The sequence below is a fragment of the Bos javanicus genome, chromosome 23, assembly GCF_032452875.1.
Source record: "Bos javanicus breed banteng chromosome 23, ARS-OSU_banteng_1.0, whole genome shotgun sequence".
Lineage (NCBI taxonomy): Eukaryota > Metazoa > Chordata > Mammalia > Artiodactyla > Bovidae > Bos > Bos javanicus.
The window spans coordinates 10,878,748-10,901,329 of record NC_083890.1 but is presented as its reverse complement, the minus strand read 5'-3'; the positions used below and the strand labels follow the sequence as shown (position 1 = coordinate 10,901,329).

Sequence of the window (22,582 nt, the reverse complement as noted above, 5' to 3'; positions counted from 1 at the left end):
GGGATGGTAGGGAGGACACGAGAAACAGGGCAATCACTGGCTAAGTCCAGGAGTGAAACAGCAAGGCTCTAAACTGGGGCTGGGCATGTGACAAGGAGGCAGAGGGCTCCGGAGCTTGGTTCTGACCAGAAGCAGAGGCTGGGGGGAAAGACAGGAACCCTCAGAGACTGCACGGTTGTTGTGTACACGGTGACTTAGAAGTGCTTTGGGAGAGAGCTGATGGAGATGAGATCCCGATGCTTGGATTGACAAGTCTAGAGCTCAGGTGAGGAGCGGGCCTGGCCTGAGCTCATGGGTGACTTGCCCATGGGTGCAAGGTAAAGCAAAGAGCTGAGATCTCTCCCAGGAAGGAAGCAGAGAGGAGGATCCAGGGGCAGACTGGTAGGGGAGGCTAATATTTCAGAGACGGGTGGGAGGTCCTATAGAGGAGACGAGTGGAAAGAGGAGTCTCAAGAGGGGACCAGTGGTCGCACAGAGGCCAGGGGAGGGAGCGGTTTTCCACAGGTCAGTGTTAAGGGCTATAGAGGGGTCGAGAAAAGGGGTCTGGTGATTCTGCCACCTTTTTACATGGAATCAAGACTTATCTTCTCTCTTTTTTTTTTTTTTTTGGTTGAAGTACAGTTTTCAAGCAGGTTAATGAATAGCATTATGGAATGCACTAATTTTCAAAGAACATACATTAGACTTGGCACAAACAAGAATGAATATGTATTTTGTAAAAACAAGCATTAAAAAAATTAACTCTAGACTCCTTGACTCATAATCCAGATAATCATTGAACAGGATGTGATTTACCAGCAAGAGAAAAGTTGAATACACGATGGCATATCCACACCATAGAATATTATCCACTAAAAAGAATGGATTAGAGAGCTATGCCAGTATGCCAGCTGACTTGAAGGGAACTCTGTGAGGTATTGAGGAAGAAAAGCAAGAAACATCAAGTGCCTATAACATGATCCCACTTTTGGCCAATCAATGACAAGTCTTGTGATTTCTGATTATGATTACAGAGAACACGGAAGAAAGAGTGGGAAGATGTATGGCAGGATATGGCTGTATGCATATTATATTTGCCTGACCAGGGAAGAGGAGGGATGAGGTAGGGGAGGGAGAGGGTGCTGTTGCTGCTGCTGCTGCTGCTGCTGCTAAGTCGCTTCAGTCGTGTCCGACTCTGTGCGACCCCAGACGGCAGCCCACCAGGCTCCCCGTCCCTGGGATTCTCCAGGCAAGAACACTGGAGTGGGTTGCCATTTCCTTCTCCAGGAGAAGGGTGCAGCAAGTAATAAAACAGGGGACGTCCCTGGAGGTCCAGTGGTTAAGACTTCATGCTGCCAATGCAGAAGGCCTACACTGGTCGAGAAACTGAGATCCCACATGCTGTACAGCACAGCCCAAAGAGTAAAAACAAAAGAGAAAATTATTATTTTTTAAAAAACTGAAAAAAAGAACACTAAACACTATATAGGAAATGGCCATATTTATGCATTGATATAAAATTGTGCATATAGCACAAAGAAATTTTCAAAAAAGAATAAACACACAAAAATGACTTAAATCTGCAACTGAGTTAACAGAGTGCTGCAAGTGGGGCCTGGGGTTGAGCTAGTGAGGGCGCCAGCCAGCGAGGGGGGCCTCGCTTTCCTCCTGCGAGGACCAAGGACACATGTGGGTGAGGCGACACTGTGAGGGCACCTGGGCTGTGTGCAGCCAGCTGGCAGAAGGAGAAAGGTGTTGAGGGTCTCATTTGAATTTTGGGCAAAGTGCAAGAACAGGGGAGGGTATTAACAGGAGGACTGAAATTTGAGAATTGAACAGATCAGAAGCCATTGCATGCAAACGGTTAGAAGGGGGTAAAAGAAGCGTCTGTGAATGTGAGCGAGTGCAAAGCTCAGTGCGGATGTGAGACAGGACCCAGGCCGGGGTGGACAGGTGACCTGGAGGCCCACAGCAGAGGCCTGCCTCAGGAGTAGGATGTGACTATCAGTCTCTGAGTTGCGGGAGAAGAGAAAATGGGACACCAAAGGATGACACCAAGTACAGGCCAGTTCTTATCAACCAACATACACACTTTTAATTGCAAAAAGTAAAAATTTCTGTCACATGAAACCTTAATGTACATACATTCTTTACAAGTTTGCGGTAGGTACATTAAGTTACAATCAACATTCCACATTGAACACAGAGTAACATCTTAGACCATTCGGAGCCCACGTGGCTGGACAGGTGTCTGCCCCTTTGCTCACCGGGAACCCCCGGGGCCCGCCACCCCTGGCTCCATAGAGAGGAGCTGCAGCCGTCCTGGATCCCGCCCCTGGTGGCGGCAGGGACTTTGCTGAGTGCCCAGTTCCCACTCCCTTCCGCCCTAGGCGTCTGTCACTGACTTTCCCACAGGAAGGAGGAGGAGGAAGAGACCATGGCTAGTGTTTTTCTGAGGATGAGACTATGGAGAGAAGTTTGGAGGGAAGGTCATCTATGACGGAGGTTGCGCCTTCTCTGGGAATAACAGCGTGTGTCCACCCAGTTCTGGTCACCAACTCTCACAGGTAAGTGTTTGTTCCTGAAATGGCTGGAAGTGCTCTGAGGGGCTGAAGTTTGAAGGCTGGGACCCTGCTGAGCTGTAGGTCAAGGTGGCTTTGCAGGCTGACCTCACCTCCCCCACAGAGCCGTGGAGAGGGATAAGGAGATAAATTAAGCCTGGTGTGAAGCAGATGTCCCGACTCTCCAATTTCTGTCTGAAACTCAAAACTAAGCTGGTTTCCCTTCTCAGCACGGGTGTCTGCAGCTATGGCCCACTCTTGGATTGACACTGGCTGACAGACAGACGGACGCATGAAGGCAGGAGTGGCCTGTGGGCAGCCCCATCATGTCTGGACAGTTCCAGGCCTCCGCTTAGGAGTTTCGTAACATCTCTTCTCTCCAGTATTCTGCAAAGATCTGGACGTCTCACGGTCTCCAGAGAGGGAGACATGATGAGTGTAGTTAGCTCTAATGCTGAAATTATGCAGGGCACGAAAACCAGACGCAAAGCAACCTGGACGGCAGACGAGCTGGCTGGAGGGCTTCTCACCAGGGCCAGCACTTAAGAGCCACGCCACGCCCAGGGCGGGTGGACTCAGACGTGGTGCCCGAGGGAGACCACCTGTCCGTCTTCTCTGAGATGCTTCTGCAGAAGCAGCTGCTGGATATGGAGAGGCTGATGGCGACAGAGCACAAACTTTCCATTTGTGACAGAGCTCGCTCTGTAAGCACCTCATCTGCCTAGCCTCCTGGCCCTGACGTGCGTCAGCTCTGGACCCAATATCCGTGGGTCCGAACGTGGAGAGGTTCTCAAACCAAAATGCTATGTTAAACCACGTCTCTGGCACTCCCTTCCTTCAACCAATTTTAGTGGGTGAAAAAGCTGAAAAGGGGAAGTTAATGAGTGTGCAACTTATAAGTCAGGAGAGTCTGTCTTCTAGCGATAGGAAAACTTAAAAGTCTAAAATATTCCTGTTTGAGAACTGATTCTCGAAAGGTAGACAAGATCGACTCTCTCCCTGCTCTAGTCTCTTTCCTCTACAACCTGGCCGCCTGCTGGGTGAGGATTACAGGAGAAGCAAACATCTACTCTGAGGGTTTCAATTTTCACTACGGAAGCCGCTGGCTAATGAGCAAAACTGCATCCAGATTGTATTAAAATGACTGAGGGACTTCCCTGGTGGTCCAGTGGTTAAGACTCTGTGCTCCCAGTGCAGGGGATGCGGGTTCAATCCCTGGTCAGGCAACTAAGATCCCACACCCTATGTGGTGCAGCCAAAAAAAAAAAAAAAAGAACACTGCCTATATAAAAAACATAAAATGATTGAGGCCATCACCTGCAGCTAAGGAATTATTTTGTTTTAAAATTGCTCCTACACCGAGGTCTATGCTGGGTTTTGGAAGAAGGGAATAGAAAACCGCGAACTAAAAAAACAAGTGATGCGAACTCCAAGGGGACCCACTGGAATTGGAATTGGGCTGAGTCCCTCTGCTGGTCACACGTCTGGAAACTTGCGATGATGGGAAAATGGCTGGAACATTCACTCCTAAAAAGCGCTTTCAGGTGGGGACGGGGGAAGGGCTTTTTATAGAAGTCATCTGTTAGCTTCTCTCCATTTCTGTCTCAAACAGTTTTGAAAACAAACCCTGAAGAGTTCCTGGCTTGCTGAGCCTGCCCCTAGGTTCTCCCACTCAGCTGGGCACACCAGAGTCAGCTAGACCCACGGCTTTCCTCCTGGGCACCACTCTGCACTGGCGCGGGAAGACACTGCTGTGGAGCCAGCCATCAGCCGCCGACAAAGGAACTGTCCTCGGCCCCAGTTTCTTTACTTGTAAACGAGGCTCTCATAGCTGCTTCACAGGACTGGGCAAAGATCAGAGGAGAAGATCACGCGTACCCAGACACTCTGAAGCTGGACCGGACTATTTCATTATTAAGAAACATTACTATGTCTTTCTCTCAGAAAATGACCCCAAATTTGTCTATTTCATAGATTGTTTTGTATTTCACCAAAGAGGCAGATTCTGTTTTCATAAACTATGGTTACTTTACTCTCTCCCCCTGCTGAACAAATTGAGAGTGGGGGGAGGGTAAGTTCTACTTATGTTCTTCATGAACCAGGGCAGGGGTAGTGTTCTTCTCAACATCCAACTCTCAGGAACCTCAAGACACCTGGATATAATGCCTCAAACTGGGGCCAAAGCAGACTTTCTCCCCAGAGAAACGCAGTACATGAGTTTCACTGCCATGTCACCTCTTGGTAAACACTCAACAAACTTGTGAGCAAGGCCCTCTGTTTAAAGCAAGCCCTGTGACTGTTCTTAGGGTGGTGGTAGACACGGGGATTTCTATGGCCCCACCAGCCCCCTGACCCTGCTTCCTCATCTTCATGAGCCTCCTTCCCACACTGGGTCATGTGGAGAAACTTTTGCTGCTTCCACGAAGGAGCTGAGAGCGAGGTGAGCAGGGGTGACCCCGCGGCACACTCACACAAAGCCTTGGGTAACTGGAAAGGAACTAGCTGGTTACTCACTGACCACTGACCAGTCAGTGGTAGAGTCTGCTTTTCAGAATTACCTTGAGAAGAAGGTACATTACTTAAAAAACCTTCTTTGAAGAATTTCACCCCTAACATAAATCTACATTCAATTCTGAACTGGACAGATGTTAAGTAAAATGAGTAGTGTACACACGGAAAGTTTCTACTTATCTGCTGCCAGACCATTCTTTGTTGAAGACAGCTGACAGCTCTGGGGACCTCCCACAGAAGGCCTCAGAACACCAACACACACACAAGACTCGTTCAGTTTTGAGTTGAAGATGGCATTTTTATGATCATTTAAGGTGTGAAGGGCTGGAGTAAAATGGGGAATTTGGATCACCAAAACAGTTGCTTTGCTCCTAAGGAACCCTCTCTTCTGTTAACCCAAAAGGCCCAATTTAAGAGAACTCTGAGAGACCTCTAAAGAACCTGTTTACATATCACCAGGGGCAAGGACATTGCAAAGGCTCTAAAGTATGCACAAAGCTGGCCTCTGACTGGTCCCTCTGATTTAAAACCTCTTAAATTGTAACTGCTTAGCAGCGTGCCTTTTATATGGACGTGAAGTTTTGTTTTTCCTGTGTTACTGCACACATGGTACTGATTCTTTTAAGCAAAAATTCCCTCAGGCACAGTTCATCCTACTTTCACTCAAGTCTGTGGAGGAGGCTCTGAGCGATGTGAACCCTCCCTGTCCTCTACAAGCCCCTAAACAGGCCATTCAAGCACACACTGAGCCTCACTGACGCTCACGAGATGTGTAGAGAAAGAGGGCGTGGGACAGGATGCAGGGGTGCCGTCAAAGGATGACGAGGACCCCACGGTGAGCCCATCCTCTTCCCCCACCACTGTCTGCCTCTGGTCTGTAATTCAACACGGCAGGCACCTCCACTATCGGTCTGATTTCTGCAGTTCAGAACCAGAGGCTGTAGCACGGTCTGCCTCTTTTCCTTCAGCTTGGCAATGGCATGATCAGAGGCCAGATATTTAACAAAGTCGATAAAGGAATAATAAAGGGGGAAAAGAAACAAAAAAGTGTCCTTACTTGTACACTTAAGACATACAAAAAGCACTTGGGGAAAACAATGAGCAGAGCGAATCATCCAATCAAAAGGAACACGGTTTTGTATTTTCACAAGAATTAAAAACACCTCGCCTTGGTTCCCAGCACGGAGAGAGAAATCATTTCAAGACAGAGAGCCGCACAGTCGCACGCCCAGCTGACCAGCACTTTGCGTCTGGAGTTCCTTCCCTAGCCACATGACAACATCACTTTGACACATCTGTAAAACATCTCTGCAGAAAGTCGGACCCTAAAGATCAAACCCGGGGAGGTGCCCTCTCCCCGGGCCAGCACTCTTAACTCACCCCCTTCTGAAGACATTTGGTAAAAGCAACACAGCTGATGAGAGCAGTGCTGCCTCAGCAGTAAAGGGCTCTGGCTGGGCCAAGGGAGGGGCGCTGGGAGCCCGACTGCTGAGAAGCCGGCCAGACAGGCGAGGGAGCAGGGAGGGAGGGAGAGACTGAGAACCTGACCCAAATGGAGGAAGGTATTACCTTAGGAATTACCGCTTCAATTATAATCAGGCTCTGACCTGGCACCGGAGACTCCGAGAGCCACTCGCACTTGGGAAAGAAGTGCACTTCTCGAGTGCAGTTTGAGGTTGTTTGATCCTTTTCACTGGTTCGATATTCCACTGTGCTTGGGAAACTGCCATGACTTCTTTAACCATCCGTGGCTTTCCAAAAGATGTACAGGGTGGTGTTACCAGGGAGATGGGACAGGCAGGCCCACCTGGCAGAGGATGGCGCTGAAGTCAGGACCTGCTGACTGCCCTCTCATGGCCAGGAGCCAGCAGAGGGGATCATGCCATGCAAGTGAGGGAGGGTACCAACCCTGCTCCCTGCCTGAAGGCAGCCTCAAGGCTTTGGTGCCAAGGGGCTGGGCAGAGGCCCATCTCTCATAGATGGGTATTGGTGGCGGAGTCCTGGCCAAGTGGCTGGGCTGGAAGAGTTGGGAGGCCCAGGCTCCGGCCTTTGCCTCCAGCACACAACTGGCTCACACATGCATGCACAGGGCAGGTGATTAAGTAACCAACCCCTGGAAAGTGGTTTCATCGTTTTTTGTTTTTACTCTCCCCATCTCGATCTGGTCTTCAGCTCTCAAAGCTGTTCCTTTAGATCTGTGTCCTATAGCTCTGACAGGGTGGTTCCATCGCAGACGACCAAAGGCTGGACCCCTCTGGCTATAATGTAGACCTTCCAGTGGGTGGCACCAGCGTAGCCTTGAAGGGAGACAGCGACAGGAAAGCGTGTAAGTGGTAGGGACTGGGCCGACTTGTGGGCACGAGCTAGGCGGGTCTGCAGAGCTGCCCTGATTCACCTACAGACTCAGAGGCCATTCCTGCTCTGGAGGTCTGTGAGCTCTTCCTAGCATAAGTGTCCCCAGCTATCATACGGGTTCATCCAACCATGAACCAAAGTGTTTCAGCGTCACCCCTCACCTGGGTAACTGTGAATCACAGTTCGGCAGGTTTACAAAAGCAGGATGTTCTAGATACGGCTGATGCGTCTGTGTGTGCTAAGTGGCTTCATCTGTGTCCGACTCTGTGTGACCCTATAGACTGTAGTCCCCCAGGCTCCCGTGTCCATGGGATTCTCCAGGTAAGGATACTGGAGTGAGTTGCCATGCCCTCCTCCAGGGGATCATCCCAACCCATGGATCGAACTTGCAGCTCTCACGTCTCCTGCATTGGCAGGCGGGTTCTTTACCACTAGCGCCACCTGGGAAGCCCTAGATAAGGCTGATGTGCATGTGTGTGTGCTAAGTCGCTCAGTCGTGTCGGACTCTTTGCAACCCCACAGACTGTAGCCCATCGGGCTCCTCTGTCCATGGGATTCTCCAGGCAAGAATACTGGAGTGGGTTGCCATACTCATCCAGGGGTTCCTCAAGGGGATCTTCCTGATCCAGGGATCAAATCTGCATCTCCTGAGGCTTCTGCACTGCAGGCAGATTCTTTACCACTGAGCCACCAGGGAAGCCCCAGATAAGGTTGATATGGAGCATCAATTCTCAGGGTCATTTTTTTTCAGCAAAAAGACAGGACGGGTTCTAAGGGAGGCCAGGGCGCCCTGTCCAATTCTCCTGAAGTTATACACAACATGGTCTCATTATAGAACATCCAGATTAACCCAAACCAATACTTCCTAAATTGTATTCTGCAAACAGTAGCACCCTATAAGACAGTGCAGGGAAAAAAGGGTTCCGTGGTCAAGTAAGTTTTAAAAACACCAGATCCCTCCAGGGCTTTTCAGAGCCTTTTGTACACTAATGTGTACTGTGTTTCAACAAGACAGGCATTTCCCAAAGTCAGTGACTCAAGAACTTATTTGCCAAGGGTCCTTCCCAGGGGCTGTTTTACGAACCCTAGGGTCATGACCTGTATCATTTCAGCAATGATATCTAGGAATGGGCTAGAAAGGTAAAATTTAAAAACTTTAATACATCAGTAACTTCCTGATGAAATTTTTCTAGAGAAGGATATACACCACTCATCTTTAAACTGGGAGCACTGAATGGAATGTAACCTCTGTTTGGTGACTCAAGAAGGGTCACTATGAGCCGTGACTGTACCATCACGGCAGGTAACATGGGCTTAGCTGTATCAGCCTCTGACGCTTGATACCCACGTCACTCTTGAAAATGCCATCCGTCATGGGTTTTCTGGTGATCGTGAGCACTGCCCTCTGAATCCAGCCATCATGGGAAAATGCTTATTTTGTCAAAAAACACAGAATCTGCTTGACATGGTGCTATTCTTGAGGGTCTCTGAGGTGCAGGAGTGGCCATCTGTTTAACAGCCACTAAAGTTACTCCCGTCCACTGTCAGGGTCTGCCTTTCTGTCCTCATTTTTCCCTGCGGCAGCTGCAGCCGTTGCTTCTGTTTCTGCCGCTGCTTCCCGAGTCCACTGTCCTCCCCAGCCCTCCCCACCCCCAGCCTTCTCCTGACTTGCCCTCTTCCCTGGTTCTCATCAGCCTCCATCCCGTCTCCACATTCCTATCATGTTCTGCCCTTCACGGACACTGCCAAGCACAGGGCTCCTTTCCCTCCCTCCAGTCAGCAAGCTGTCACAGAATGACAAGGATCAGTCTCTGGATTCTGGGCCATTCTGGACCAGCCACATCAGCCTTTGATCACACAATCAAAGCTTCTTTGATCACTGCCAGTCACGCATCTTTTTTTTTTTCCTTTTTTCCTTAATTCTATAATTGGCACTCGGGATGCTTGTGGGAGCTGAAAACCTGGAATTTGGATAACGAAAGTGTTTCTGTAGCTGTCTGAACTGTCAGGCATTTGTAGAACATAAGACAGAAACTTTTTCAAACACAGCTACACATTCCAAAACCAGAATGCCATGCAGACTTGTGCAGCATCACTCCACTACAGAATGACGGGTTTGGAGTAACTTCCACACAAGAATCCTCTTTTCTTGCAGTAATCCTCAAGGGCCAGGCCAGCTGTGCTCCATTATCAGCTAAATGCTTAATTTGTGCATTGTTTTCATTTTTAAATTGAAATAAAAGTTATGAAACTTGGATTAAAGTTTGGCAGTTTTCAGTATGCACCCTACCTCCAAGTGAGGTGAGAGGTTTCTAGGGACCGAGGTCTTCCAAATACAAAAACTAAAAAGAGATAAACTGGAAAATCGGTCTGGGCTCTGTCAGGGAGTCAGGGCTCCCCTAGGTTTTGTGAGGCAAGAAAAACAAGAAGGGCAACGGTGATGCTTGTTAATTTATTTTGCTTCTGCCAAGACAGTTCTATTGTCAAACTGACAGTGGTTGATTCAAGTCTGTTTCTTTGGAACCAATTTTTAGATGGTTAAGGCACAGAACAAGTCACAGTCGGGAAATCATGGAGCCAAGGGTGGGTCATGACTGTGAGGCTGTGACCAGACTGTGGGATCCACAAGGAAGGTAGTATTTCCTTGTGTGACTGTTGCCCTTACATACTGCCTGAATTGTTTTACTAGCAAACTGGGCACAGAAAGGGTTTCATCGAATCTGAATTGGACCTCCTCTGGCTTGTCTGTGTAAAAGGAGTCACTTAAAACTGATGCTTTGCCTAACTGACAGTTGGGCCTTGGAATGGTCACCTCTCCTCTCTTGGTCTCAATTTCCTTATCTGCAAAGAAAGTATTGCTCTGAATATTTTCCATAATAATTCCTCCTAATTTGAAATCTCGAAAGCCAATGGACACATGCATTCTAAATGTGCATATGACCCACTGCTCTTTGCTACATTTTCTCAGTAATTACTTATCATTACATCTAAGCATAAATAATTAACCTTGCTAATAAAAAAAGCTATTTTTGACTTTAATAAATATTTGTAAAGGCAATATTTAATTTTTAGAATGCTTTTTTGAGTTAAAAACTAAGAAGACCCTGTGGCTGCCCCTGCCCTCTGGGGGCTCCACATACCGATGTCGCCTGGCTCCAGTGGCATCGCCACGGACTGGCAGTGGCTGCGGCACTGGAAGGGCGGGAGGAGCTGCAGCATGGCCTCCCCGCTGCCGATGGTGAACAGGTCATGCATCCTGTGCATCTGGAGGAAAGGACACAGGGGAAGGGAAGGAAAACCAAGTCACATCCTGGGGCGTGGGAGAGGAGCAGACAAAAACTCTTACACGTGTGGCTCTGGGTTTCCTAGCAGCCTAAGCAAAGAGGAAGACAGAACCAAGAATAAAACTCACAATTCTGTTCGAAAGACAAAAAACAAATTAGTTTCTGCTAAGCATGGCATCTCCCCGTACTGAGTCTAATGAAAGATGTCTGTTTTTTTTTTTTTGGCCATGTCAAGGGGGCATGGGGGATTTTAGCTCCCAACCAGAGTTCAAATCTGCATTCTCTGCCATGGAAGCTCAGGGTCTTAACCACTGAACTGTCAGGGAAGTCCCATGGTAAGATCTCTTCTAGGGTTTTTCTTAAAGAGACATTGTGTAGTTTTGTAGGCAACATCTGCAATGTCAGCCCTGTAGCAGAAATGGCTCAAGTTTCATAATTCACAATTTCTAGCCATAGTTTCCAAGTAGGTCATAGGCAAAATATTTAATTGTATTTTAACAAAAGTCTCGCAGAGGCCAACATGTGGTGGTCTAAATATGCGGTCATCTGAGGGTCTGGTTTGATTCAGACAGACAGCCTGCATATCCTGTGGGCAATAGTCTGTGGAATATTATTTCTTACTGTCAGACTTTTCAAGAGAATCGGACAGCAGCAAGTTCAAGTTCACAATTTTTTGGCAAGACCCAGGTGAGCAGATACATGACGCTACTGATTAAGGACTAATAACAGTAAGATCAGCCTCTGATTTTGAAAGCTAAGGATGTACAACTGCACGGGTAACTACAGCTCTCTGAGGGCATATGGACTGTAGTCGCCAGGCTCCTCCATCCATGGAGATTTCCAGAATACTGGAGTGGGTTGCCATTTCCTCCTCCAGGGGATCTTCCTGACCCAGAGAACAAGCTGGCATCTCCTGCATCAGCGGGTGGATTCCCTACCATTGAACCACCAGGGAATCAGTCCTGCCTTCAGCAAGCATTAAGTGCAAACTGCTATGTGCCTGGGGTTTAGGAGGGGCAGGAAATAGAAACAAAGGGATAGGGTGCTCTTGGTCAGACTTCTCTTCCTGTCTAGATGGCAAGAGAAAACCCCAATCCGTAATGTGCCCTTAGAAAGCAGGAGTCAGAAGTCTGGCTCCTTAGGCCATGCCCTGTTTTTCCCTACCATCTGGGTCCTCCAGGGCCTGAGAATGTGGCCCTGCCCTCTCCTGCCTCCCAACTCTGGTCTCCCTCTTGCTCCCCACAGGCCCTGGCCATGACTCTGTGTCCATGGAAACGCTTCGAGCCGCTGCAGCTGCTGCTGTAGTGACAGGAGGAGGACGAGTGTCTGGAGCTGCTGTGACTGACAGAAGCCCTGTCATGAGCAGTCTTGAAAAAATTCCAGAAGACCAAAAATTAAGCAGATATATCTCTATTTCACATAGGCCTGAGAGGGGCTGGAACCACGCTCCTCCACATTCAGGATGAGGAGAAGCAGACAACAGGATGGACTGGGTCGGCCCGAGGCAACATCCTGGGGTGCGTGAAGTGGGCCCTGGAGCCCCTCACCTCTTCCTTCAGGGTCTCTCAACAACGGGACCCCACTGCTTATCTTCTATCCCAAGGCTGCCTTTTGGAATCTGGGCCCACAGACACATGACTTTACCAGAGTCCAGAGCCCAGGGATGTGGAACAAGGGTGGAGTAACGTGGCTGTGGAGAAAGGAGAGCCTGGGCCAGGGTGGGGAACAGATGCTCTAAGAAATCAGACTCTCAGGATTTCTGCCTATTTGGGCCACTCCCCTTCCAAAAACATCCTTGAGAACCACAACAAGATGATTCTGACAAGCGTCTGCGGAACTCTGTATTTACCCCTTTGGCTGGGCTCCCTGGTGTCCCTGTTCGGCAGACTGCTGAAATTAAGATTCAAGTGGGAAAACCCAAGACAGTGATGAAGGCCCTCACCCATAATTTTTTCATATATCATAATTATGAAGATGAAATCATACCAGGGCCCTGAGTTCTAGCCGAAGGCAGCAGAATAAACTTCTTTAAAACCTGAGGCCAGAGCCCAGCACCTCCACCCTACAGCTGGCAGGCAGAAGTTCTTACTTGTAGACAAAATGATTGTTTTTTAAAGGCTTTGAAATTCCTTTAACACGATTCAGCACATTTGGACCCAAACAATAGTGTCAGGAGGTTAAAGACACAACCCAGAGTTGGTAGGGGTCGCAGTTCAGCAAATTTAATTTTTTAACAAAGGAAAGTTCATCCTTTTAATTATTCCAAACCAATCTAGACTCAAAAAGCTTCCTCAGGGTTGAGACTCAACAAAAGAGCAATTCAGAGAAAAGTAAACAGACACAAACACAGCAAAGCTCTGCCCAGTCTGCTGGCCCCAGAGGAGAAACGTGGGCTCCGGGTACCTGGCCACGGACGGAGGTGAGAGGCAGCGCCACACACTGCCTCAGGCACGGCTTGTCAACCCTTCTGTTCCCAAACCACGCTCCCAAGCTTTCTGCACTCCCTTTTTGCTCTCCATCTGAAGCTTCTCATTTGTTTATTTCTGGGGAAAGCCAATCTGGGAGTGGAGAATGAGGTGAGACCTCTTACTAACTTGCTGTGCCCTTGGGCAAATCATTTAATTTCTCACAAAATGAGAAACGTTGGACTGTTCATTTACACACTATTCATTCACAGTCTGCCTGCTCTCTACTTGGAGATAGAGAAGTCTGACTGCATGCTCAGGACTCTTTAAACTTGAGGATTCTACTTCCTTTAATGTAGAAAGGTAGCTTGCCCCCAGGTGTTAAGGGCAGGAAATAGATCTGCAAGTCACTAGACTTTCTGGAAGCATGCCTTCAGTAAAAAGTCAGGCCGCTGCAGGTGTGTTGGCAAGCAGCAGGGAGAGAGAACTCCAGATTCTGTGGATGACCCTTCAGGTCACCCTCTAAGTTGACATGCAAGGAAGGCTTTGATTATGACATCAGCCCGGTACCAAACGAGAAAAATTCTAGATCCAAATCTTCTCAGAATTTCCTACCTTACTCCCCACAATAGGTTCTGGTTGAAGAAGGAAGCATTTTTTCAAGGAGGCTTCTTTTGGAAACGGCAGATAGGTGAAAATAGGGAAAAGCTCATGTAAAATGTGTGATCTGTTCAGCGGTCTTCTCCTGCAAAATGTGTACAAGAGAGAAAAAGTAGTTAAACTGGGCAACCCAGCCCAACGCCATGGCTAAAGAGAGCTCAGTGAGGGTGGGAAAACTGTGGGTGGTGGGTGAAGAGGGAAAGATGTCAGGACAACAACGGAAGTATTAGGACCATGAAGAGCAGTCATGCTGAATCAATTAACTGAAACATCACACACACACTCACACACTCACTCTACAGCCACAATTTGTCTTGTGTGGGTGGGGTGTTTATAAAATCCAGCTAAAACAACATATAGAGGGCGAAAAGAAACACTCCATTCATTCCCTCTTGGCAAAGAGACTGAAGAAACAGCAGGCAGGGCAAGAGAGGAGAAGGAAGGAGGAGGGGGGCAACAATCATGACCCTTTTGAAGTGGAGCAGTACGACGTGGGAAGCCTGTTTCAGCTCGTAAACTGAGTATTTGATCATGCAAATAAACAGCAAATTTAAAGAAAGGCAGAAGCAGACAAACTACCCAACAAAAAGCCTGAAAAAGCAGTTTTAATCCTCTTTGGAATGATTCTAGAAGTAAACTTGCGTTCCTTTTATTTGTAGAAAGCAAGGTTACCCCCAAGAAATGGCCCATGTCGTCTATAAGACCCGAGAAGGAACAGGGAGATAGATGCGGGTTTCAGTGTTGGCTGGGTGACCTTAAGCAAAGTACTTAACCTCTCTGATTCCCACTTTTCCTGAACTGAAAAACGACAATGACAATTCCGACTTCCCAGCGCTATTATGAGCATCTCCAACGAGTAACAGACACTAAGCACTAAGGCATGCTGCCTGGCACAAACAAATGCCACGAAATAACCTTCCCTTTTATTCTTTGCGCTCTCTCTGCAGTCCTCAACACTCAGGACCCGCTCAGCATGAAAGCAAATGCTAAACACTGCAGTTAGGAGTGAGTGATGCTTCTATTAGGCAATCTCAGTGTCCACCATGGTGACGCCCCTCTTGACACACCTCTTCAACTCATCTCCTTCTCTCAGTTTTTCAACACTGTGCTCTGGAGTTATCACTTGACTGGGAGGGTGTGCTGTAAAGTTTACACAGTGCCGGGCATGGCAGGGTCTCAGCAGTAATTGGTACTGTTTTGACATTTGGTCTGCCCTCTTTCTGTACACACACATGGCTGGGTGCCCCTTTCCGCACTCACCATGGATACGGAAATGGGAACCACCGTCCAGGAAAGCAGCGCCACCACTTGGTGAAAAACCCTTCGGTGAAGCCTTCTGTCACCTCCGGATACTGGCACAAAAAGTCTTGAAGCCCCTCAGTCGACAGGGACTGTCCCGTCTTGGGGAGGCAGAAAACAAAAGCGCAACAAGACAACACGGAATTACTTATCAGGAATGTCCCAGGGCCTGGTGCTTTCTAGCCATTTAATGGGTTACGAGGCAGTGGGAGAACCAGTCTTTCTGCGCACCTTGATCACTAGAGGATGCAGTCTCTCAAATCTCCTTGGGGTATCTTCCAGGAGCATCACCTGGAGGGGTAATTTCTGGGCACAGCCAGTGCAGTTGGCAGGGGTGGGGTCCGACTCATTCTGCTCACAGTCGTTTGTCCACCAGGGGTCAAAGTCTGAGAGAGGAAGGGATGTGGAGAAAGCAGATACAGCAGGTGAATCCAGGAGGCCCAGCAATGGAGACAGAGAGGCATAAAAATTTTAAAAGCTCACGGTGATCACCACGGGCGACCGCTGAAAAGGTACGTATCAAACAAGTTAACCCTCAAGAAGGAAACAGAGAGCCTAGCTAGGGGACAGAGGTGGAGAGGGGAGGAAATACTTTTTAACACGTACAAGTATCTCCTAAGTCAAATCAATAACTAAAGTCAGTTTGGGGAGCTGTATTTGTGACATGGGGTTGGAGATGCAGTTCTTTCCCAGTTTTCTAACCTGTGACCAACAGGTCTGAACCAGCTACAGCACGTGGGGGAGGGGCAGGCAGGCAGGGTGGTCCCACTGCCAGTGATGCCAGCATTTCTCTGATATCCTACACCCTGGGCTCACAGGGACAAGGTACAAGGCCGGCCCAGGACAGCTCTGGGAAGGAAGAGTGAGAAATGGGTGCAGAGAGAAGGGATGGAGAGGAGAGAGGGCCCATCTGTGGAGTAAAGTAAATGGCCTCTGCTCATCAGCACTCTGTTCCAGTTTGGGGGAGGGGAAAGGGCTACTAACCGTGGCTTCCAGCCCCAAGGACTGCAGGGTGGTGAGAACTAGAACTCCCCACTCAGGCCCTGATTGAGAGCTCGCTGGCTCCCCCACACCCTACTCTGGTGGGTCCTTCTTTGAGGGGTTGGCTCTGTTTCTATGCAGCCTTTCTTGGTTTTCTCTGCGTTCCTTCCCTCTGAGACTATTCTGTTCATAATATTATTTCATTATGTCTTGTTTGCTTTCTGTTCCAGTCTGGGTTTCATCTGTGTTCTCTGAGATATGTGTTTGTGATAGATCTTTAATTTGAATCCAAAATTTTCACCAGATGGTTTCTGATTAAAACCCAATGAAAACCCAATCAGGAGAGAGCCTAGAACAAAAGACAACAATCCAATGTGGCTGAAAGGAAATCAGCTCTTTGAGCCAAGAAACAGACGTGCAAACTGACTCAACACAAAACATTTTCTGTAGTGAGCACAAGGCAGGAGTCTGCAGGATAAGGAACACTCACCGGGGAGGGCGGTGCATGTGCTCAGCGCATCCCAAGCCTGCATCTCCTGCAGACAAACCCTGTGTTTCCTGCAGGCAGCACTACCCACTATTCTCACCCCCGGGAGGAGCACACAGCGACCACTGTGAGCCTCCACGGGCAGCGGAAAACCTTCAGTGGCACCTGTTTTAACGGCACGCTGAGGCTGCAGTTACCCTTTTATTTTCCTTTCTGGAGTATTTTCACATGTTTCTTACTAGAGGTCAAATATGATGAACTCTTGTCAAAACACAACTCCAGGTAATGGACATACAATGAGGCATAAGTCATCGTGTTCAGTCATTCAGTCGTGTCTGACTCTTTGTGACCGCACGGACTGCAGCCCATCAGACTCCTCTGTCCATGGGATTCTCCAGGCAAGAATACTGGAGTGGGTTGCCCTGCCCTCCTCCAGGAGACTTCCCAACCCAGGGATAGAACCTACATCTCCTGCGTCTCCTGCATTGATAGGCAGATTCTTTACCACTGAGCCACCTGGGAAGCCCCAAATGCAACTTCAGATCAGATCAGTCGCTCAGTCGTGTCCGACTCTTTGCGACCCCATGAATCGAAGCACGCCAGGCCTCCCTGTCCATCACCAACTCCCGGAGTTCACTCAGACTCAGGTCCATCCAGTCAGTGATGCCATCCAGCCATCTCATCCTCTGTCGTCCCCTTCTCCTCCTGCCCCCAATCCCTCCCAGCATCAGAGTCTTTTCCAATGAGTCAACTCTTCACATGAGGTGGCCAAAGTACTGGAGTTTCAGCTTTAGCATCATTCCTTCCAAAGAACACCCAGGGCTGATCTCCTTCAGAATGGACTGGTTGGATCTCCTTGCAGTCCAAGGGACTCTCAAGAGTCTTCTCCAACACCACAGTTCAAAAGCATCAATTCTTCGGCGCTCAGCCTTCTTCACAGTCCAACTCTCACATCCATACATGACCACAGGAAAAACCACAGCCTTGACTAGACGGACCTTTGTTGGCAAAGTAACATCTCTGCTTTTGAATATGCTATCTAGGTTGGTTATAACTTTCCTTCCAAGGAGTAAGCATCTTTTAATTTCATGGCTGCAGTCACCATCTGTAGTGATTTTGGAGCCCAAAAAAATAAAGTCTGACACTGTTTCCACTGTTTCCCCATCCATTTCCCATGAAGTGGTGGGACCGGATGCCATGATCTTTGTTTTCTGAATGTTGAGCTTTAAGCCAACTTTTTCACTCTCCACTTTCACTTTCATCAAGAGGCTTTTGAGTTCCTCTTCACTTTCTGCCATAAGGGTGGTGTCATCTGCATATCTGAGGTTATTGATATTTCTCCCGGCAATCTTGATTCCAGCTTGTGTTTCTTCCAGTCCAGCGTTTCTCATGATGTACTCTGCATAGAAGTTAAATAAACAGGGTGACAATATACAGCCTTGACGAACTCCTTCTCCTATTTGGAACCAGTCTGTTGTTCCATGTCCAGTTCTAACTGTTGCTCCCTGACCTGCATACACATTTCTCAAGAGGCAGATCAGGTGGTCTGGTATTCCCATCTCTTTGAGAATTTTCCACAGTTTATTGTGATCCACACAGTCAAAGGCTTTGGCATAGTCAATAAAGCAGAAGTAGATGTTTTTCTGGAACTCTCTTGCTTTTTCCATGATCCAGCGGATGTTGGCAATTTGATCTCTGGTTCCTCTGCCTTTTCTAAAACCAGCTTGAACATCAGGAAGTTCACGGTTCACATATTGCTGAAGCCTGGCTTGGAGAATTTTGAGCATTACTTTACTAGCGTGTGAGATGAGTGCAACTGTGCGGTAGTTTGAGCATTCTTTGGCATTGCCTTTCTTTGGGATTGGAATGAAAACTGACCTTTTCCAGTCCTGTAGCCACTGCTGAGTTTTCCAAATTTGCTGGCATATTGAGTGCAGCACTTTCACAGCATCATCTTTCAGGATTTGGAATAGCTCACCTGGAATTCCATCACCTCCACTAGCTTTGTTCGTAGTGATGCTTTCTAAGGCCCACTTGACTTCACATTCCAGGATGTCTGGCTCTAGGTCAGTGATCACACCATCGTGATTATCTGGGTCGTGAAGATCTTTTTTGTACAGTTCTTCTGTGTATTCTTGCCATCTCTTCTTAATACCTTCTGCTTCTGTTAGGTCCATACCATTTCTGTCCTGTATCGAGCTCATCTTTGCATGAAATGTTCCTTTGGTATCTCTGATTTTCTTGAAGAGATCTCTAGTCTTTCCCATTCTGTCGTTTTCCTCTATTTCTTTGCATTGATCGCTGAAGAAGGCTTTCTTATCTCTTCTTGCTATTCTTTGGAACTCTGCATTCAGATGTTTATATCTTTCCTTTTCTCCTTTGCTTTTCACTTCTCTTCTTTTCACAGCTATTTGTAAGGCCTCCCCAAGACAGCCATTTTGCTTTTTTGCATTTCTTTTCCATGGGGATGGTCTTGATCCCTGTCTCCTGTACAATGTCACAAACCTCATTCCATAGTTCATCAGGCACTCTATCTATCAGATCTAGGCCCTTAAATCTATTTCTCACTTCCACTGCATAATCATAAGGGATTTGATTTAGGTCATACCTGAATGGTCTAGTGGTTTTCCTAAATAGCCACAGTCAGCTCCTGGTCTTGTTTCTGCTGACTGTATAGAGCTTCTCCATCTTTGGCTGCAAAGAATATAATCAATCTGATTTCGGTGTTGACCATCTGGTGATGTCCATGTATAGAGTCTTTTCTTGTGTTGTTGGAAGAGGGTGTTTGTTATGACCAGTGCATTTTCTTGGCAAAACTCTATTAGTCTTTGCCCTGCTTCATTCCCTATTCCAAGGCCAAAAACTTATGTTGAGTCAAATCCAATTTAAAAGTCTTAATTCTCACAGAAGAAAAGGGGCCAAAATAGAGCCCTGAGGCAACATACTATGTTACAATTATACAGCGTTTCAGTTTCCAGAGTACTTGTGAAGGAGGGGGAGGGAAGGGAAGAGAAAACTAGAGTGATCAGCAGCGAGCCCAAAGTGAGTTGTATTTCCGCAGGTAGTGTACTGTTTACTCTTACCATGTAATTATTGAGGAGGCATCACTATTCTGCTTTTACAGATGAGCAAACTGAGAGTGAAGGCGAGAGGAATCACCACCCAAGGGGGCGGGGTGGGAACAGCCCAGAGGCTGCTGAGGAAGACAGTGCTGAGGGCTCTAGGGCTTCCTTCTAGGAAGGTTATTCTGCGGCATGACTAGGGTGTCCTGCAAGAGGGAGGCTGGCAAGAGGCAGACCCAGTCATGCTTTGTTTTTGTCCTTTTATTGGGGAGGGAGGAGGTGTACGGTGATGAGAGGGGAAATTTAACAACAGTCTAACTGAGCCAGTGGCCTTGGGAAGAAAGGGGTGATTCCAGAGGCAGTGATGACAAAATCCATGGCTCTCGGCAGCACTGCAGAGACCATCTATACAGGCTGAGATGGTCCAAGAGCTCCTCATTTAAGGGAGACCCTGGAGGGCTGCAAATACTTATTATCACATTTTTCTGCAGTAACATGTCATATTCCAAATGAGTCTGTTAATTATGACAATCATATCAGGAGTGAAGTGCTAGGAGAAATTCTAATTTATACAAAGGTGCTTCGTGGGCTGTGCTTGTGCTTAGTCGCTCAGTCATGTCCGACTCTTTGTGACCCTGTGGACTGCAGCCCGCCAGGCTCCTCTGTCCATGGGGATTCTCAAGGCAAGAATACTGGAGTGGGTTGCCATGCCCTCTTCTAGGGGATCTTCCCAACCCAGGGATCGAACCCAGGTCTCCTGCACTGCAGGCAGATTCTTTACCATCTGAGCCACCAAGGAAGCCCGCTTCATGGGCTAGTAGCAGCAATTCTGAACCTAAGAGTATCAAGAGATTATTTTAACTTTCACTTAATTTAGTTTTATTCTGAGCTTTAGGTATTCTTGGGATTTCCAGGTAGAGATGCTTGAACAGCAGGTGGAGGAAGAAAACCCAGAGAGGAAAAGAAAACAAGAACAGAATACTAAAAAGAGAATTTAAGAAGGTGGCAGAATACAAGATAGAGATCTCTAGACATGTGAACACCAACAGTGGTCTTACACTGCATCTGTGTGTGCTCAGTCGTTTCAGTTGAGTCTGGCTCTTTGCAACGCTATGGACTGTAGACTGCCAGGCTCCTTTGTCCATGGGATTCTCCAGGCAAGTATACTGGAGTGGGTTGCCATTTCCTTCTCCAGGGGATCTTCCTGACCCAGGGATCAAACCTGCATTTCCTGCACTGTAGGCAGATTCTTTACCCACTGAGCCACCTAGGAAACCCTGTTCTTACACTACTAACCATAATCTTTTAAAAACAGAAATGGAAAATGATCTCATTCATAATAACTGGCAAAAAAATTTAACAAAAAAGGTAAAACCATAAAATTTTACTGAAGGATATAAAGTAAGACCTAGATAAATGACTAAATGTCATAAAGATATCAAGTCTTCTCAAAAACACATACACATACATTTAATACAACTGGATAGAACTTCATCAGAGTCTCTTATTGGTGAAGGTGGGGATGAGGCAGAGCTGTGACAATTGCATTCTAAAGTTTATCTAGAAAGAAATATGTATGAGAATAACAACAGGCAACAATCCACCACCTGCCAAATTAACTCTAGGAGATGTTTATGTGCCCAAAGGCGTCCTGGAGTAACAAAAATGAATTATAAACTACGGTCACGTTTATAATCTATGGGGAATACACCCCTTAGGCACAGGTACAGTTAGAGAATGTAGTAAGAGCCTCGTGACAGACACTGGGCATGTGGCAGACCCGAGGACCCTCACCTCCGACTGCTCATGGCTCACCTCTGTGCTGGGCAGGAGGGCAGGTCTGGAGGCAAACGGCACTGTTCTGTTCTCTCTGTGTAGATAATATGGACAAGTAGTCCACAGAAAAACAAATACAAATGGCCTAAAAACACAACTGAAAAGACATCCACCTTCAATGATAATTGAAGAAATGTAACTTAAAGTGAGATACCACTTTTAAGTCACTTGACTGGCAAAATGATAATATCCAGGGTAGATGAGCAACACATGTTAATGAAAGTTACACACCGACATAAGTTTATGAAGATAATTTTTTAGTATTTATTAAAATGTAAAATGTCCATGCTTTCTGACCCAGGTATTCTACTTCCAAGAATCTGTTTTACAGAAATAATAGTGAAGTGTTAGTTGCTCAGTCATGTTTGACTCTTTGTGATCCCCTGGACTGTAGTCCGCCAGGCTCCTCTGTCCATGGGATTCTCCAGGTAAGAAAACTGGAGTGGGTTGTCATTCCTTTCTCCAGGGGATTGCCCCGACTCAGGTAACAAACCTGGGTCTCCCAGATCGCTGGGAGATTCTTTACCATCTGAAACACCAGGGAAGCCCCACAGAAATAATAGTACATATATAAAAAAATATGTGTATATGAATGTCCCAAATCTTTTTTAATAACAGCAAAAAAATCTGGAAACTGTTAAATTAAGCAATACTCAGACAATGGAATAATATAAACTCCTGAAAAATGTGTATTCTGGGTTGAACAGTGTCCCCCCGCTAAAATTTAAGTCCTTCTGGAACCTCAGAATTTGATCATATTTGGAAATAGGTTCCTTGCAGATGTAATTAATTAAAGATGAGGTGATACTGAAGTGGGGTGGGCCCTAAATTCAATCTACATGCATTCTTATCAGAAGAAGAGAGGCCACATGACGACTCCCAGAGGGAAGATGGCCATACAGAGTTATGCAGCCATAGCTAAGGATGCCGAGGACTGATGGCAACCAGCAGAACCTGGAAGAAGCCAAGAAGGATTCGTCCCTAGAGCCTTTGAGAAGGAGAAGAGCCCTGAAACACCTTGATTTTGGATTTCTAGCCTCCAAAACTGTGAGAAGATTAATTTTTGTTGTTTTAATTTGCCTGACCTTTGGTACTTTGTTACATACAGCAAACTTAGAAACTAATACAATGTTCCTAGCCAAAAATATTTACATAAGCCTTC

General features: G+C 47.2%; 1 protein-coding gene across 4 annotated transcripts in view; it reads right to left on the bottom strand.

The window, feature by feature from the left end:
* Positions 1 to 2,048: 2,048 nt before the first annotated feature.
* The window catches only part of C23H6orf89 (chromosome 23 C6orf89 homolog), a 40,930-nt gene continuing 20,396 nt past the window's right edge, over positions 2,049 to 22,582 (bottom strand). For 3 of the 4 annotated variants that reach the window (XM_061398044.1, XM_061398042.1, XM_061398043.1), the window contains 5 exons: positions 15,286 to 15,440; positions 15,016 to 15,155; positions 13,711 to 13,840; positions 10,547 to 10,670; positions 2,049 to 7,348 (listed from right to left, as the gene is read on the bottom strand). In XM_061398044.1, the coding sequence (XP_061254028.1) occupies positions 7,254 to 7,348; positions 10,547 to 10,670; positions 13,711 to 13,840; positions 15,016 to 15,155; positions 15,286 to 15,440 (644 nt within the window). In that variant the 3' untranslated portion in view covers positions 2,049 to 7,253. The other variant, XM_061398041.1, reaches the window with a different exon arrangement.